Genomic DNA, 17,590 nt, shown 5'->3' on the forward strand with positions numbered 1-17,590 from the left:
TTTGTAGCTTCAAAGCCGAGGAGATGGAATCTTTGGAGCTTCTTGCAGCTAAAATGACCTTTAATTTCGGGATTTATTACAGAAATGCCAAGGAGCGTCCGAGTTCGACTCGGTAAATCGGTCAGATTCTGTTCCAACCTGGTTGAATTATTACACAATTATTCGGCTATTTTTTATGCCATTGCCACGCCGGCTGCTCTACTGTGTTTGTTCTTTATGTTGGCTGCTGCAGGAAAAGTAGGAAATGTTTTTACTGCTTTCTTCGCCTTTCCTTTTTAACTTTTAGTACAAAATTTTGGGTCTCTTTTTTTTTTCCTTAACAGGATGAGGATTATATAGTAAAAAATTTAAGTATGATCTACTGTGTTTTTTACCATTTACTTTTTAATTGAATAGTCACATTTGACAAAGTTAGTACTCCGTATAATTTATTTTAGGGTATTTTGATATTATAATTTTATGACAAGATCTTTTAATATAAGTAACAAAATGATCTGTGCATAATTATTTTTTTTTACACGGTGTGTTAACTTAGGAAAAGTTTATTACAGTTGTCATGAGTTACATCTCATCACAATCTTTTTTAAAATATATACTTTATATATGAGAAAAATATTGTAACGAACCCTTAATTGGATCCCTTTGTTATTGTTGGGATCAAGTTCATTAAATTATCTTTATATAAGTTGTTGGTTCGCGTATGCATGTAAATATTAATATTTTTTTAAAAATGTCTATCTGATATGCAATCTTTATAAAATTAGAATTAGCATTTTTTACCTGGGCATCCCATCATAAAATTACCAATTTGACCCAAGCTCTTGAAATTATAATTAATATAATTTTGGTCGTAATCATAGAATCTTGCATAGCTTCTTCATATAACAAAATAAAAAGCACACTTAGTGAATCATTCAAAAATGATATAAGAGTCTAATCACCGTGCATCAAGTTATTTGAAAGAGACTTCTCAAGTGGTCAAAGTTAGAATGATTGAATGTGATCTGAGTCCAATGAGAGTCACCTTGTGTGACAATAGTGTCAATATTTTATTTTCATATTTTTTTTTTTTTTTTTCCCTCTCATCATTCTTGATTAATTTTACTCCAAGCTTGGGTTTATTATATGAAGTATAAATGTAGTGCTTGAAAACCCATTACAAGAAATCTATCATATTTCTTCTCTGTACTTGGAAAGTTTTCATTTTTTTTTTTTTTTTTTCCCCTTTTTTTAAGTTAAAAGCAAACACAATATCTCTCTTGGAATTCGAAATCTCCAATTGGGTGGAGGAATCATGCCATTGGACTAGTAGCCCTTAAGCAAATCATCAGAAAGTTTAAGAGGAGAGGTTCAAAACACAATTTAAAAATAATAATTAAAAAAAAAAAAAAAAAGTCCACTATCCAGACAATCACATTAACAAGGCCATCAGGATATGCAGTAAACATTGCAAACCCCCGTAACACTTGTGAAAGAAAAATATTAGTTTAATAATGACATGATTTGCTGAATACAATTCCACATTTACAGAGAGAAAGCAAACAGAGCAGAGGATTGTACTTTCCTGTACACTCTGGTTAGTGAATAAGGAAAATTGAGGCTGCAATCAACTTTGATGCAGTTCCATGACTATGAGGTTTGCTGGAGTCTTGATAATGTTTACTCCTCATTAGCCCCACCTGTCTTGTTGAAAGAATGAACAAATTGTTCATGATTTGCTAGGTAACAATTGTCCGTCCTATGGTGTCCTCTTGCTTCTAACAGACATTTTTAGCAATTTCTTTACATAATCAGATCGGTTGCGGTGATAATCAATCAACAGACATAACTGCCTTATGGCCTCTCTCTTTTCTTCCCCCACAACCATCACTCCTTCCTCTTTCTCTTTCACCATCTCCTCCAGTTCTCTAATCTCATTCTCTAACTTCCAGATCTTCTCCCTGAGTCCCAATATCTCTGCTTCCTTAACATCCAGCTCTCTAATCTCATTCTCTAACTTCCAGACCTTCTCTCTGAGTCCCAATATCTCCGCTTCCTTAACATCCAGTTGAGCAACTTCATCAGTTATAACCTTTTCTTTGAGGTCTACGTGTTCTTGCTCACACCTCTCCTTCATCTTCACATAGCATTCTTTGTTCTCAACATGTAGTTGTTCTGCAACTCGGATCCTCCTGCTCAAGATACGCAGATTATCTTCAAATTTCTTGCGGAATTCTTCTGCCATTTCTTCAATCCTCTTTTCAGCAATTTGGAAACTTAACCTGGTCCCCTTCTTGCCTTTAATTTGTTTATGCTCCTCATTTAACTTGTTGATAAGATCTTCTTGTCCTTTAAGGGTTCTCTGCTGATCTGCAATTTTGCTTGTCAGCTCGATGTTCTGTTTCTGCATCTGAGTCAGGCTCTCCGAAGACTCTTTCCTCTCTTTCTCTATTTGCAACTCCAATTGGCTTTTCTCAGTCAGCAAGGAATCCAGCTCCTGCTGCAGATTGTTAACCTGTTCTCCTAATGACTTGCCGTGATTAGATGCATCATTCTCCAAACCCTCAAGTTTTGTTTGGATAGCAGAAAGCTCATTACTCCTCTCTATTAGTGATTTCTCCATTTCCAATATTTTAACACTCGACCTTTCCTTTTCTTCTCTCAAGTCATCATTCTCCAAACCCTCAAGTTTTGTTCGGATAGCAGAAAGCTCATTACTTCTCTTTATGAGTGATTTCTCCATTTCCAAGATTTTAACACTCGACCTTTCCTTTTCTTCTCTCAAGTGATCAGCCTCATTATCCTTTACTATTATCTGCTCTTCCAATTGATTTTTCTGGCAAAGTAGAGTATCCAACTTTAGTTCCAAGTCCTTAACCCGAATTTTTAGACTCTCTCTCTCTTCAAGGGTCTTGTGTTCATGTTCAAAAATACGGGCTTTAAGTCCTAAATTTTCCTCTCCCTCTCTTTTAGCTTCAGTTGCTCTACGTTCAGTTTGCTCTTCAAGTCCTCTTTTTTGAATGCGTAAGGTCTGTAGCTCAAGTTTCAAGCTAGTTACCTGGTTCTCCAACTTCTTTATCTGTGCTGATGCTTTACTCTCTTGAACCTGATGTGTCTTCTCTCTTTCAGCCAATTTCTCCTTTAATTTTCTAGATTCAGCAATAAGTTTTTCTTTTATGCTCTTCGTGTGCTCAGCTTCAATTGTTAGACCCTCAATGATTTTCTCTGATTCTTGAATCTTGTTCAAAGATGCCATATATTCCAAACCTAAACCTTCCTTCTCCATACTCATCGAGGTTAATTTATTCCTCAATTCAGCGACTTCTGCATTTGATGTTTCAAGCTTCTGCTTGAAGCCATCTTTCACCCTCCGACGTTCACCTCTTGAGTCACTAGTCCTACTACCTGTTTCATCTGGGGAATAATATGATTCCGAGTCTGAGCTGTGTGCAGAACAGCCTTCCTTCTCTTCTCTGCTATTAACTTTTCCCCTTGCCTCTCCTATGAGATTATCATAAAGTACATAGAGTGATTGATACTGTTTGTGGAAATCCTGAATGAATTCAACAACTTCGGAGTCTTTTCTTGAGATCCCATCTTTCTTGCCTTTGTTTTTATTCTTTATAAGCTTCGTGATCTTTGCCACCTTGTTATCAATTTCTTCAATAGACAGGAAACATCTATTTAAATACTTGAACATCAAATGATAAGATGAAGAAAAGATCGATAGCTTAGGAATTAGGATGTAACAGAGAAACATGACAAATGCTCAAATCTCACACCAGTAAGGATAAACTTTGATGAAAGTCAAGCAAACTATAAATGCATTTAAAAGTTCTATAACATGAAATTATATTGATGCCTTGGTAACAGAATTAACCTGAACAGTGAGATCGAAACTTATTAGAATTATTGAGGTAACAAGAAAAAAAAAAACTCTGAGTGATCCAATAAGTTGGCACGTCGAAACATAATTCAAACAAAAGCCATGTATCAGCAAGTAATGGAATTGCAGAATGTAGTAAATACATATCCTTTAGTGGCACCGGCTGTTGCCTTGTTGCTCACATTCTCTACTTTTGAGGGCATCACATAAAAAAATAAAGAAGAAAAAGATACAAGCTTCTATTAAGTTTTTGCCTACTCAGAAATTTTATTGTTTTTTAAAAAATTAACCTTGGAAAAAGAAACAGGTGCATCTATTTTTTTCAGATTTTTGGATGATGTAAAAAATTATTGAAATTTGTAGTGATTTCTCTCTTCAGTTGTCCTGCAACAGAAATATATAAAATATTAAATAGCCTGTGAGAAGAAAAATGGACACAGATAAGTCCACAATCAATATCTCTGATACCAATCGAGAAATTTAGGGACCATGACCCAAAGTCCCATGGTTTTTCTCCCTTGGGGTTTTCCACGTAAACATATATGTCCTTGATTTACATTATTTTAGTGCTTTGTGGTTTGGATTGTTTGATAAGATGATGCTTTGCATAAGCATTTTAGTTGGTTAAATTGTTCAAAAATGAAATTAAGTAAAAATTATCAAAGTTTTGAAAAGACCCATTCAGAATGTGGTACCCTCCTTCCACAAAAAACTAGATTTGGCAACCTAAAACCATTCTTATTGCCTTAACGTCCTTTTTTAAGAGGTAATATCAAATAATAAATCAGAAGGGCAGAAACAATTACTCATCAAGATACAGATGCATATGAGAAATAAAAAGTTGTGTATTGGCATAGTTCATTGATATCAGACATGCTTTTGAAATGAATAAAGAATTTGTACCTATCCCTTATTAATGGAATTAAATTTGTAATTTTAACATAATGTTTTCATGTATCATTTTCTACTGAATAATATAAAAATAAAAAATAAAAAATAAACAAAAAAAACTACATTTACAAGTACCTTACTGTATTCTAGCTTCAAAAGCTCAGAAATTTATATAAGAGTTTCGTCATGTCCAAAATTTGAAAATGGAAAAAAAAAAAAAATATATATATATATATATAAGGGAAACAAGTTATATGAGGCTATGCCACCATACTACGTTAGCGAATGAGCAACATATCATAAGCACTAAGGTTGTTAGAGAGAAAATTTACCTATTTTAGTACTTTTCAGTTCTTCGTCTTTCTCAGGATTGATATGACTCCCAAAGGACTTCATTGAGGCTTTCCCGCTATTCTCTGTCATCTTTTAGAATTCAGAGAAAGAAGTCTCAAAAGCAGGGCATCAAGACAAACCTCTACCCGAAAAAGAAAAAGCAAAATAAACTTATGATCTGAACACAAATTCATAGAATAATAATAGTTTCATTTGTGAAATTGCAGTTGCTAGATTAAAAATATCTAATTCAGAAACTGAATCCAGGAATATTTTCCAAACATGCTTGCATATATAACCAAAACCTCACATGTATAAAATGGAAATGTAAAAGGGTTAAGAGTTCACAACCAACACATAGAAAATCATGGAAGTTTATCAGTGTGATTGCAATGGAAAATCATGGAGCAACGATTTTTTGTCATACAACACATATATGAATTGAACCAAAAATAAATAGAAACCGAGGTTCAGGGTAGAGGATTCTGGTTTTGTATATCACACAGAGCAAAATATTTGAACTAACACGATTGCATCATTTGCTATACCCAATGTTGACAAAAACATACATAACAAAAAATGGAAAATAAAATATTTGATTTTATAATTTTAAATCCCCTGATTCTTTTTGGTTTTTTAATCTTAGAGTCCTAAATTCCCTGAACCTATTAGGTTTTCTCCGTGGCTAAAAATCGCAGTCCAAAGACAAACCTCATTTAATCCTAAAATGAATGACAATATGATAATCAGATCATTCAGATGGCAATATCATGTGCAATGTATATAAAACATTTTTTTAAAAAATAAATAAGTAAATAACATCTTTATGGTCACTATACATAATCCGGTATGAGCATATGAAAAAATGAACCTGTAAATTTTTCCACTGAAATGAGATTAATGCATGGGCAAATACTTGTCCGTGCACGTACATTCACATATGATACAATAATGAGAAATTTTGATAATCAATTGAGAGGTGAAATTTTAGACTTCGTCAAACTATCTGACAATAAATTCATCAACTAACACCACCAGGAATAGACCCAATCATTTACTAGACAAATGCTGAATTCAAGCATATAGAACCCAATTGTGCAATTCCCATCAAACATATCATCTAATCTAATCCAACATTTTAAACCAAAGTACTAGCAATTCCCACTTTATAAGGAACTTCTGGGATCATTGTTTTTAAAAATTCAAACACATTCATCAAAACCTAATCCTCCGTTTGGTTTTTCATTCGTTGTGCTCCTAAAAAACACAAGAAGATTGCCTTCTATTATTCTGACAAACCCAAATAAGATTTCAATTTTTTTTTATAAAGATACCTAGTTTCCTTTAGTTTTCCCAGCAAACAAACAGAGATAAAAATGTAGTTGATGCCATACGAAGCCATAGAATCAAAATAATACCTGAAAAATGAAAACTGGGAGCTAATGGTGCTCTGTTTTCTCAGCAAACAAACAGAGATAACAATGTAGTTAGTGCCATACAAAGCCACAGAATCAAAATATTACCTGAAAACTGAAAAGAGGGAGCTTCTATATCAATGACGACAATGTCGACCTGAACAAATCGATAAAACCCCAAAAAGTTAAAGAGGTGAGAATGGTATAATTAGTCTTATTTTATTTTTAGGTAAACCCAGAAACAATTTGTTTATAAATATATTATTAGTTTCCCTCTGTTTTCTTTTTCTTTTTTTTCATTCATGTTTATTTATTTATAGGGTTGAGGGTACTGCAGTCAGGTGGAATCTTTCCTGCCGCTTTCATGTTATGATACAAATACCCTTTGATTTGCGTATTATTACTGTAGTACCATTGATTTTTTTTTTTTTTTTTTTTTTTTTTTACCGTTATAAAGAGCGCCATATCGCCTATCCTTATTCTCTCCATATAGTTTAGAACTTTTGAATTTTTTTGGTGTGTGAATTTCTTAATTAACTTAAATTTTTTTAAATGAAAAAAAAAATATTATTAAAAATTGTCAACTTGATGGATTTTTTAATTATAATTGTATGCACCCATATTATTGAAAACGCAGTTGACAAATTCTACGAATGGTAAACTAAGAAAGAAACTTTCTAGAAAAAAGTTCTCAAATTAGTTTTTTCTTCACCAAATCGGTTTTTCATGCTATTCACGTTTTCTTTTTCTTTTTCTTTTTCTTTTTTATCATCTTATGTTTTCATCATTTCTACAAAAAACAGGTCTCATTCAAATGAGCACTAGAATGTGAATTCGAATTTTAGCATTTTTTTTTTTTTTAAGGAAATAATATCAAAACATTTGAATGTGTCTTTCAGGTCTTCTCCTTCTGGCACAATGCACAATAATAGCCTTCTGCTGTCAACAAACTAAAACTTTAATCAAGTTTGACCTGCCATTTTAAGAAAACAGTATTTTATTTCACTGCAGAATACAAATACCCTCCAATACAAACATTTATCTCATTTCTTCCGATTAAAATTCGTGAGGAATGGAAACAGAAAAACAAGATATAAGACATTCAACAAGTTGGTCGTAGGCCATTGTGCTTGCAAAATTTTGGAGCCATGTCCAAATTTGACTAATTCTCTTCTTGAACAACTTTTTGCTTCTTCCACTTGTATGCAGCTTCCAAAATTTTCAGATTTGTAGTCTGTGTTTCTTCAGGGAAGAGGTAGTCTATATACTCCTCGTACCTGCAAATTTAATAAGTATTAGCAGGTGCAACCCCAATAGATAAAAATTAAGACGGGCATACAAACATAAGACCAAGGACACCAGTATATGCATGGGTTTCATGTCTTCCTGGAAGTCGATAACTATGCATCTTAAAAGATGTTTAAAATGTAAACATTATGAATTTTGGAGTCTTGAAAATCAGATCAGCTCAGCTTCTTGTTCATATTTTGGCTCGTTCAAATTCATCGGTACCTTAAACAAGCCAAGCTCCAGTTCAGCTAGGAGATCGATTTTATTTGCGAGGTGATCTCAAGAAACCCCTTGCTCGGGCATGGAATGTTCACAAGCTGAGTGCCTATGGCACTTAAAACAAGACACTGGGATACAGGAGGGATTTGACTCTACTTTTAAACGACAAAAGAAACTATGACTTAAGATTTCTTTTAATATGCTTCTATCCAGGCTTACTTCAATTGTTAAACAGACTAATCTCGAGATCATCTGCGGAGGCAGGAATAAAATTTACACGCTTTCCAAGCGAGATTCATCAGAGGTTCTCTTAAATATTCGTGTTGAGGTGATGACCACCCAAGCGTGAGCATATTATCTAATTCTGGCTCAAGCTCAAACTGACATGGACAACAAACAACCTGAACTCAACAGAGCCCGAGTTGCCTAAAACTCAGCTTGGCTCACATGAGACTCGAAAGATTAACAGGTTGTTGGACAGAATTTAAAATTTGGGCAGTGGTGGGTAACATATGTGAATCAAGTTTTATGATTTCAAACACTGTTGAAAGAAGATAATTTCATATATTGGCCTTTTTTGCAAGGGGTCCACCCACCATCCACATGTTAGAGACAATAAACTAACTAAAACCTTAGAATGAAACATAGAACATCTGAGTTGATGAGCATACCCGGCCGGACCGTCATCAGTTTCTATTTGCCGTCTCCTTTTGAGTTTCTTTGGAAGTTTAACACGAACTAAATTAACATCGCCTAGCTCACTAAAACTGGTCTCCATGATTAACCATTCTTCCAAAAGCATGGCCCTTTCTTCCTTCAGTTCAGGTGCAGATGTTCTAAAGTAGTTAACAGCTTTCTCGAAAACCGCTGAATTGCATGAAGAAAAAGAGAATTTCAGTTCCAAAAAGAATGAGAAATGACCTTGTTTGGGGGGTTTGAGGAGGGGTGTGTGATGAGAGTATCAACTAGGAAAAATAAATAAATAAATAAATGACAAAAATGATGGAAATATAATAGTAATGAATATAACAATTGTAGAAATCAAACTTATTGGCATCCTTTACCTCTGGCTCGCTGAAGGCATTGCTGCTTCTGCTCACGAAAAGATTCTTCTTCAACATCGTCTGCCAAGTCTGAACCCCGACCATCCTCTTCTATAGCAGATGCCTCGAACTTTGCAAAACTGATCCACACCTTCAAGTGCTTCGTGCGGTCTAGAAGTCTCTCATAGAGCTCTCTAGTTCTCTCAAATTCGCCTTCTGATATTTCAAAATCAATGTATGCCTGTTACCAAATAAATAACAAGTTATTATCCATTCTCAAAATGGTTATTATACTTTTTTCTTTTCCTAAATGGCTGAATATTATATATATATACACACACACACACACACACATATAAATATATATACAAAGAAAATAAGAACATAGAAGAATTGAAGGCATCACTTCACGAGAGAGAGAGGGAGAGGAATGGATGAATTCTACCAGGAAAAACAACAATAAATAAATAAAAAAGAAACCAAGTTCTTAGAATAAAACTATTAAGAGCAAACTATTAAAAGAAGGCCTGCACATCTTTTAGTTTCAGTGCATAAACATCAAGTATCTCCTAAAGAATTGAAATTGCAACTTCAGAATCCTTTCTACTACAGTTTTAGAACATCCTAGCATTTCTTTCTGTCCATGGACTCCAAATAACAGCAGTGAAAAACCATTCTGAATATACAATCCTTAGTAGATGACACCACTGTACCAATAATAAACCACTCAAACAGCTCCTGAAAATGTTGGAAAGAAGGCCCATTCCAATTGAAAAAATTTCTGAACCAATCCCAAACTGCTATAGCAAAGGAGCAATGTAGAAGGAGATGATCATCTGAATTATCATTTCGGTAGCAATTATGACATATAGTAGGAATAATTAATCCTTTTCTCTTCAGATTCATATAAGAAGGAATGGTTCTATGGAGTACAAGACAAGTAGTGAAAGACCTTATTTGTCTGCATTAATTCAAAACAAGTCTGCTGCTCCTCAATGGATGTAATTCAGCTCTAAGCATACATATTCCAAACAGGCTTGAAAAAAAAGAAAAAAAGTGATGATATCTAGACAAGCCCCAACTCAAATCCAATTATACCAATCAAATATGTCTCCCTTAGTACAACACTATTATTTGATTAAGCAGTCATTTGTAAAATACCAGAAAAGGGGAAGAAAGGAACAACGAATTCTTTTCCCTCAGTTTCTTTGCAGAGTGACTGTGGTAGGGAATGCAATTTTGATAGTGCGGTACCATATTTTTTTTATAATACATCATTTACCAGTCAATAATATCAATTTTTTTCAGATAGAAATCTCTAAAAGTTTATGGAGATGCGATATATCAATTCTTTTCCAGATTAAAAAAAAAAATTCCCCCAGAAAATCAAGCTAGTGTATATATATATAATGGAGAATGTACAGAGGGAGCCAGATATACAAGGAAGGAAAAAAAACTTCCTCAAAGCAAATGGAGATGTAGCATAAATAAATAAATGCTAGACCAAGTAAATCTAATCAATAACTCGATATTTTGATCAATTAATGTCATCAATGCCATGAATATGAATAATCTACATCATATCTACGTCAGCCACACTTGATACTTGACAAATATTCGAGAGTACATTATCATGTTAAAAATGGGGAAGATATGAATGACAATTCCCTTCCCTCTGTTTCTTTCCGCGGAGTGACCGTGACAAGGCAGAGGGAGGCCCACCCCAAAAAAAAAAAAAAAAAAAAAAAAAAAACTATATTACTTTTAGCCCAGCCCAAAATAAAATAAAATAAAAATAGTAATATTAGCCCATCCCAAAATTAGCCCACTCCATTCAGAAATCCTGGATCCGCCCTTGCGTGACAAGGAATGCAACTTATAGGATGCTGCACCATGCTTCTAACTAAATATCAAATCCGATCAATAATATCATTTGCTATATCAATTTTTTAAGATAGAAATTGCTGAGACTAATGGAGATGTACACGTTTGAAACAAGTCAATATATTCCATAACTTGATAAGTCGATATATTCATCAATCATATATCAGTACAAGTACTTCACCAAATCTATGTCTGTCCTGGTTGATATTCAACATACAGAGTCCATTGGTGATATTTCTTCCCTGGTCATAACACAATGAAAATGATAGACTGCCTGAACTAGAACCAACGGAAAATATTTGGACATCAGATGAATCAAGCGCTTAAATATACACCTGGAGCTTAACAAGACTGGACACATATACAGGACACAGCCATAAAGTATATATGTTTTATATGTAAAAATGACGTTTTGCACTACAAACATTACTCCATGACAACTAAATTGATATTCTATGACCAGATGATAATCAGTTATCCTTGACATAGAGAAAATCACAAGGACATGACATATATATAAATATGTACCTGTATATGCATCCAAATGTACATGTACATGTACACAGAATTGATGACAACTTTTTATAATTTTATATAAAAACCCGATTTGATTTTTCTTTACATTTATTCTTTTTTTTTTCCATACTATCCGATGTACAAGAGTGAGAGGTTGGCAACAGGCAGAGAAGTATACGCCATGCGTCCAGAAGTAAGACATTTTATAGACATGTCCAGAAATGTCCAAGAAGTAATGCATGTGTTTGATGTATGTTTGACACAAGCACCACTAGTTAGAAGTTTTATTGCTTCTTAGCCTGCAAAAATGAAACTAGGACTGAATTTTATATAATACAGTCAACCTTTTTTCTCTGTATCATTTTTTCCCCTCTTTCAACAAGTATCAATTGCTTCTCTCAAGCCTCTTCTTCCCACAGTTGAATAATAGTATTATTAATAATAATATTTAGCAACCGTCCTCTTTTCTCATTATGCCTTCATTATCAAATACGAAGCTAATAAACTAGTAGGGATGATTATAGCCACAGACAATAGACTCAAGAGTATCTAACACAGCAACAACCAAAACTAAGAAAGGACAGAAATAAATCAGGGTTCTTTTTTATGGTTTCTAGTTCTTCTGGACCTTGCATTTAAGATGAACACGCCTTCACCTTAAATTATGCTAAAGAGCTCTGATCCGGTGCTTGGCTCTTCCATATTTTTGGTCCAATAGAAAGGCTTATTCATGGGACATGACTATAGGAATTCAAATGCATCTTGTTGTGTTTGTCACACATAGTTCTGCCATTAATAGATTGGCACACACTCTGTGCCCACTTAAATAATCTCTAGCTTTTTTAAGTTCGAGAAACAGGAAACGGGCCTGCTTGGTTTGGAACTTTGAAAACAGTTATAAGAGAACTGAAAATCAGAAAATTATATAAAAACTCTGCTTGATTCAGTTTTATAAAAACTTAGTTATAAAAATGTCTATTTTCAAATAACTGTCTTTTATAGTTCTCTGAAATTTTTTTCCATTTTATGACTTCTTGAGACCTGCTTTTAGAGTTACAAACCAAGCAAGCCCGTAATTTCCACCACAGGGAGAATCAAGAGGTATTGTGGTGGGTGAAGGCTCCGCGTCAGAGAGTAAAAGCATTATCACAAGAAACATCATTGCAGTATAATCATCCAATTTTAAGAGTTCGATTATCTTTATTAAATTTTAAGACATATTCCAAGCATGTTAAACGGCCAGCTATAACTTCCATAAAGAAGAAGATTTAACCAGGGGAATGGATCCAAATAACAGATTTAGTATACTAAGAACCTTTAACCATATAAAACATTTCAACTATATATAAATTGGTAGATTGTCATGTAAGTACCTTCCATAAAACCTCTGGCATATCCAACGCAGGTTGTGCAATTGCAAGCTCAAAAATAGATCTAGCTCGCTCAGTTTCGGACAACGATCTCTCTAATTCTGCGTACTTACTCCATGCATAGCAGTTTTCTGGTGACCACTCCAAATACTTCTCATACAACTTTCTGCATCGATCTATGTTACCAAGATGCAGCTCTATCTCAATATACTTCTTAAATATCTGTTTATTAACAAGAAAAACAATAAGAACACAAGAACAACTTTTGAGCCACAGTTACAACCAAAAAAGAATACACTGCCACCTACAGAAGTTAAAGTATTAATCTATATGATACCTTATCTTTAGGAGCCTTCCCAATTGCATTGCCAAGAATTAGTCTCGCTCCCTTTAGATTTAACTGCCGTATCTCAAACTGGGCAGCCAACAGCCAAATTTTCGCAAATGAAAATTTTTCATGAGGAATCAGCTTGAGCAACTCCCTGGGCAAATTAAAAGCGAGAGAGGAAACTCTTACAATTATCAAACATCAGATTTTACTTCCACTATCACATTTATACAATTATAAATAAATAAATAATTATATTCCTTACAGGACATGTAACTAAACAATATACATAACCACCAAGGGTTGTACCTTAGTCATATCAACTCTGCTTTCCAAAGTGAAAAGTGAGGGTTCAAGTTCCTAAAGGGTAAATGAGTGTGTGAGTTCTTGCCAAGGAATAAAAACCGCATGTACATTCTTTCTATTTACATCTCTAAGTTACCACCAAGAACTTAAGCTCAAGTGGTATGTCTCTACTTTCCAAGTCAACGGTTGAGTGTTTAAATCCCAGTAAGGGATGTCTCACATCTTCACTTGCCAAAAAGTATTATATTTCTAATTTTTTTTAGGGTAAAGTGCAAGAAACCCCCTTCAACTATTACTCAAGTGCAACTAACCCCCTGGAATTACAAATAACCCCCTTTAACTATTGATTTCGTTTAATTTAAGGACAATCAGACAGTTGACTTGGTCAGAAAAATCAAAAGACATATTTGCCCTTATTTAAAACTACATAGTTTTGAGGGTTATACAACTAAATTGATGACGTGGCAGCTAAGAATCTCAACAGCAATCAAAATGAGACAACTCAACACATCTCACCCAACCTTATCAGTTATCCACAGACCAATCCAAAAATAATAAATAAATAAATATGAGTTAACTTCTGGGGGAGGTATCAACAGGGAAGAACACAATGCCAATTGGAAGGCGTCAGAGTGGCTGTTCAATGTCATCAACGTTTTTAAAACGATTAAAATTTTAATGTTGAATTCGAAATTGTGTTTCAGATCAGTATCTATTGTTATTCAGAATCGAAGAGATCCCAGTCTGAAGAATATTAGGAAAAGCAATAAAGAGACCCAAACAACTCACTTTCGATTGGGTTTATATGTTGGGATAGCTGTGGTTGATTCAGTATAAATTGTTTGAGTTTCTAAGAGTAGAATGTCGTGGTTTGATTTGTTGACGTTGAGGCGGCGGAAGTGGGGTGGTGGCAGTAGATTTGCAGTGTTAAATTGGTTTTATCACGTATGAATGTTGGGGGTGGTGTGTGGTTGAGTATGAATTACTTGAGTTTCCAAAGACGATAGAAAACGTTGTCCGCCAATTCATTCACGTCATCGTTAACTACAGACAAACAGTCTACAATAGTCGATGGCGTTGGGTTTCAGATGACGAATCTGTTGTAGGTGCCATCAACCGCTCTTCCACCTGTTGTCATCATCGTTGAAGAGGAAGTGAACTCCACGGACGATGCTAAGTGGATATGCTTTTCTGGGCAGTGCCATTGTTGCAAGAAAACATTAGTTGATACCATTAGGATTCAATCGCATTTGAATTTGGGGATTTTTAGGAAATTAGGGCTAGGGTGCATTTGAGTGTTATAAGATAGGCACTATGGTCTTTTAGTTTTCATAAGGGCAGTTTGGTCATTTAAATAAAATTGGGTCATCACGTGACCAAGCATGCACAACTTCACAGTCAAATTCAATTCACCAGATTGGGTAAACTGCAACCAAATGGTTAGTTCAGGAGGTTTGTTGCCACTTTTATAATTGAGGGGGGTTATTTGCTAATAGGGTAATAGTTAAAGGGGGGGTTTCTTGCACTTTACCCTATTTTTAAATAGCTTACCTGTACCTTGGTGAGATAACTAGCCTAAAAATGATAATGTGGAAGGATAATTGCAACTATTTTTTTAATCTAAAGCACATGACATTCACAACTAGTAGCTCTTCTAAGAATATTAATAAAGATAATATGAATTCTTAAATGATTATTAGTTGACATCTAGACAGATATTAAAGTTACTAGCTTTCTACCACTAAACCAAATTAGTTATTAAAAAAAGTATACATGTATTGGGACATCTCTCTTGGCTGGAGCATTCAAAAGGGGAACGCGTCCCTCAAAAGCTACACAAGGCCAAATAGGGCCTCTAAACCCTCAACAAGTCCAAAAAATCAAAAATATCATCCATGGATTTAAAAATTCTCCCTAGGACCCAACAAAAAGGGTGCAAATAATGGAGAACTTCAATGTCCTAATAGGATTTCTTTCCTTTGAAGGATCTCCTATTTCTCTCAAGCCAAACACACCACCAGATGCACAAGGGTGTAACCGTCCAAAATCACAAACTTGAGCCCCCACTGACCACTATACAACCTCTCCAAACCTCTTGAAGACCTGGGCATAACCAAACAAGCCCAGCAACAAAACCCAACAATCCCAAGCTACTGGACAATGCAAAAGAATGTGATCTATTGTTTCCTCATCATTCTTACACATAAAACACCAATTGACCACAATATGTCTCCTCCACTCTTCCGTAACAAATCACAACAAATCACAAGAAACAAATATTTTACAAATTACAAGAAACAAGTTTTTTACAAATTAAAAATTATACTAGGTCCAAGATTATGTTACCTGTAAACATCTCTAGTACGCTCCACGTCTTGAGCATCGAGCTCTTCATATAAAGCATAGTTAACCCTGGAGTACAAATAAAATGAATTAATCTACAACGGTACAACCATTAAACATGTCATTCTTCAAACAATCAACAGAATTTAAACCAAATCCTCTATTTCATACAGCGCAAAAGACCACTAAAGACCTGCCAACTTCTTATATGAATAAAGAACTTACCACAAGTAAATGTACCGCTGCCAATAACGCTTCTCTGCAGCTGGAGGAACATTGGCAATAGCTCGCTCATAAGCCTCCCTAACCCTCTCCTTATTACCCACACTCTCTTCCAACCGAATGTAATCAAACCATGAGTCGTAATTAAGTGGATTCTTCCTAACCTCATCTTCATACTGAAACCTCCTCTTACCAACAATTGCATCCTCTATTCCTTCCTTGTCGCCATACTGCTTCTCAAATGCCACAAACTTCCTATACAAATCCTCAGCCCGTCCCTTTGGGATATGATCAAGGGCAAACTTATATATACACCTTGCTCTCTCCGTTTCTTTACACCGCTCTTCAAACTCTGCAAAAGCCACAAACAACTGTTCGGCCTCCTCATCATCAGCCAACTTCTCCACCGCCCTCTCGTAACAATTCCTCGCCCTCCCAATGTCCCCATTCTTCATCTCAAACTTGGCAAACCTAATCCAAGCACTGACCTTTGGATGGCATTCAACAAATCGCTCGAAAATACCTCTCCCCCTCTCAATCTCGTTGTATCGGAGCTCGAATTTGATGTATGAGAGCCAACCTTGCTGATCAGGCTCCCAACTCATCCACCTTTCGAAGACTTGCCGAGCTCCGGCGACGTTCCCAAGCATCTCCTCCATATGAATGTATTTGTACCATAGCTGATCAACCCTGGGCAACAATGATACAGCCCTGTCCCAAACGTTTCGGGCGTGATTGATGAACTTGTTCTTCATCTCGACCTCTGCGTACTTCAACCAGAGCGTGTGGTTGCGGTAATCGACTACTAGGGCTCGTTCCCAGACGGAGCGAGCCCGATCGAAGTCTTTTTGGGACTCTTCCCACTGGGCGTACTTGATCCAGACGCCAATGTTCCATCTCACGCGGCGGATTAGGTCTTCGAACTCTTTACGCTTCCGTAGGCGGTAGTCGGCGAGCTCTGTGGGATCTGTTATTTTCTGTTTAGGCGGTCGAATCTCCGCCTCCTGGCGTTCTCGGGCCTCCCGGAGGATTTGCTCGGCGGTGATTTGAATGGGTGCCGGGGTCTTGTTTTTAACCCTAGTTGGTCTAGGTAGCTTCACCTCCGTCTCTTTCCGAGTCAGGTATCCCAGCGTCGGATCGGAGTCTCTCGCGTCTCTCGCGGCCGCCATGTTACCTGTTAGTGAAAGATTTTGCTTCTGCTCTTCGCCAACCGAGACCCTCTTCGTCCCTTTTCTTAACTTCTGCTCTTCGTCCCTTTTCTTTCTGTGTATCAGCTGCAATCTTGTTTTAATCTTTATTCCGGATAGAATATAAGGATTAAGTGCACAAAAAAAAATATTCACTCGCGCTAAAAAAAAAACTAAAACCTATTGAAAAAAAATTTTACATTATAACTTTGAATCATGTGCTTTAAATTGTTTCGTTTTTTTTTTTATTATTTCCTAATACTATTCAGTCTATTCTCCTTTTCCAACTTATATTCTAATTCTAGTTCCTAAAACCTGAACGCGTATGATAAATTTAAAATAATAATAATAAGAATAATTAAAGCCCAAAGAAAATTA

At 35.4% G+C, this 17,590-nt stretch overlaps 2 protein-coding genes across 2 annotated transcripts; both read right to left on the reverse strand.

Moving 5' to 3' along the window:
- Nucleotides 1–914: 914 nt before the first annotated feature.
- On the reverse strand, nt 915–5,227 carry LOC132308234 (COP1-interactive protein 1-like). The gene is made up of 2 exons (XM_059806253.1): nt 5,089–5,227; nt 915–3,639 (listed from the first exon to the last, which is right to left on the reverse strand). Exons 1-2 carry the CDS (start codon nt 5,177–5,179, stop codon nt 1,739–1,741), a joined length of 1,992 nt encoding a protein of 663 aa, XP_059662236.1. The 5' UTR covers nt 5,180–5,227; the 3' UTR covers nt 915–1,738.
- A 2,256-nt stretch (nt 5,228–7,483) lies between these two features.
- On the reverse strand, nt 7,484–17,321 carry LOC132308235 (uncharacterized). The gene is made up of 7 exons (XM_059806254.1): nt 16,029–17,321; nt 15,807–15,872; nt 13,164–13,308; nt 12,830–13,048; nt 9,078–9,297; nt 8,685–8,880; nt 7,484–7,781 (listed from the first exon to the last, which is right to left on the reverse strand). Exons 1-7 carry the CDS (start codon nt 17,192–17,194, stop codon nt 7,667–7,669), a joined length of 2,127 nt encoding a protein of 708 aa, XP_059662237.1. The 5' UTR covers nt 17,195–17,321; the 3' UTR covers nt 7,484–7,666.
- Nucleotides 17,322–17,590: the final 269 nt, after the last annotated feature.

The sequence above is a fragment of the Cornus florida genome, unplaced genomic scaffold (genome assembly GCF_030987335.1).
Source record: "Cornus florida cultivar Cherokee Brave unplaced genomic scaffold, ASM3098733v1 CherokeeBrave_3.0.0_Hap2_Chr05, whole genome shotgun sequence".
NCBI classification, from domain to species: domain Eukaryota; kingdom Viridiplantae; phylum Streptophyta; class Magnoliopsida; order Cornales; family Cornaceae; genus Cornus; species Cornus florida.

Excerpts from the sequence above, each read along its gene's own strand:
- LOC132308234 (XM_059806253.1), bottom strand. The coding sequence starts at position 5,179 with ATGACAGAGAATAGCGGGAAAGCCTCAATGAAGTCCTTTGGGAGTCAT. Across the intron at positions 3,640-5,088 it reads ACTGAAAAGTACTAAAATAG|AAATTGATAACAAGGTGGCA; the intron begins GTAAATTTTCTC and ends TGTCTATTGAAG.
- LOC132308235 (XM_059806254.1), bottom strand. The coding sequence starts at position 17,194 with ATGGCGGCCGCGAGAGACGCGAGAGACTCCGATCCGACGCTGGGATAC. Across the intron at positions 13,309-15,806 it reads CGTACTAGAGATGTTTACAG|GGAGTTGCTCAAGCTGATTC; the intron begins GTAACATAATCT and ends TAATTTGCCCAG. Across the intron at positions 8,881-9,077 it reads ATGCCTTCAGCGAGCCAGAG|CGGTTTTCGAGAAAGCTGTT; the intron begins GTAAAGGATGCC and ends CATGCAATTCAG.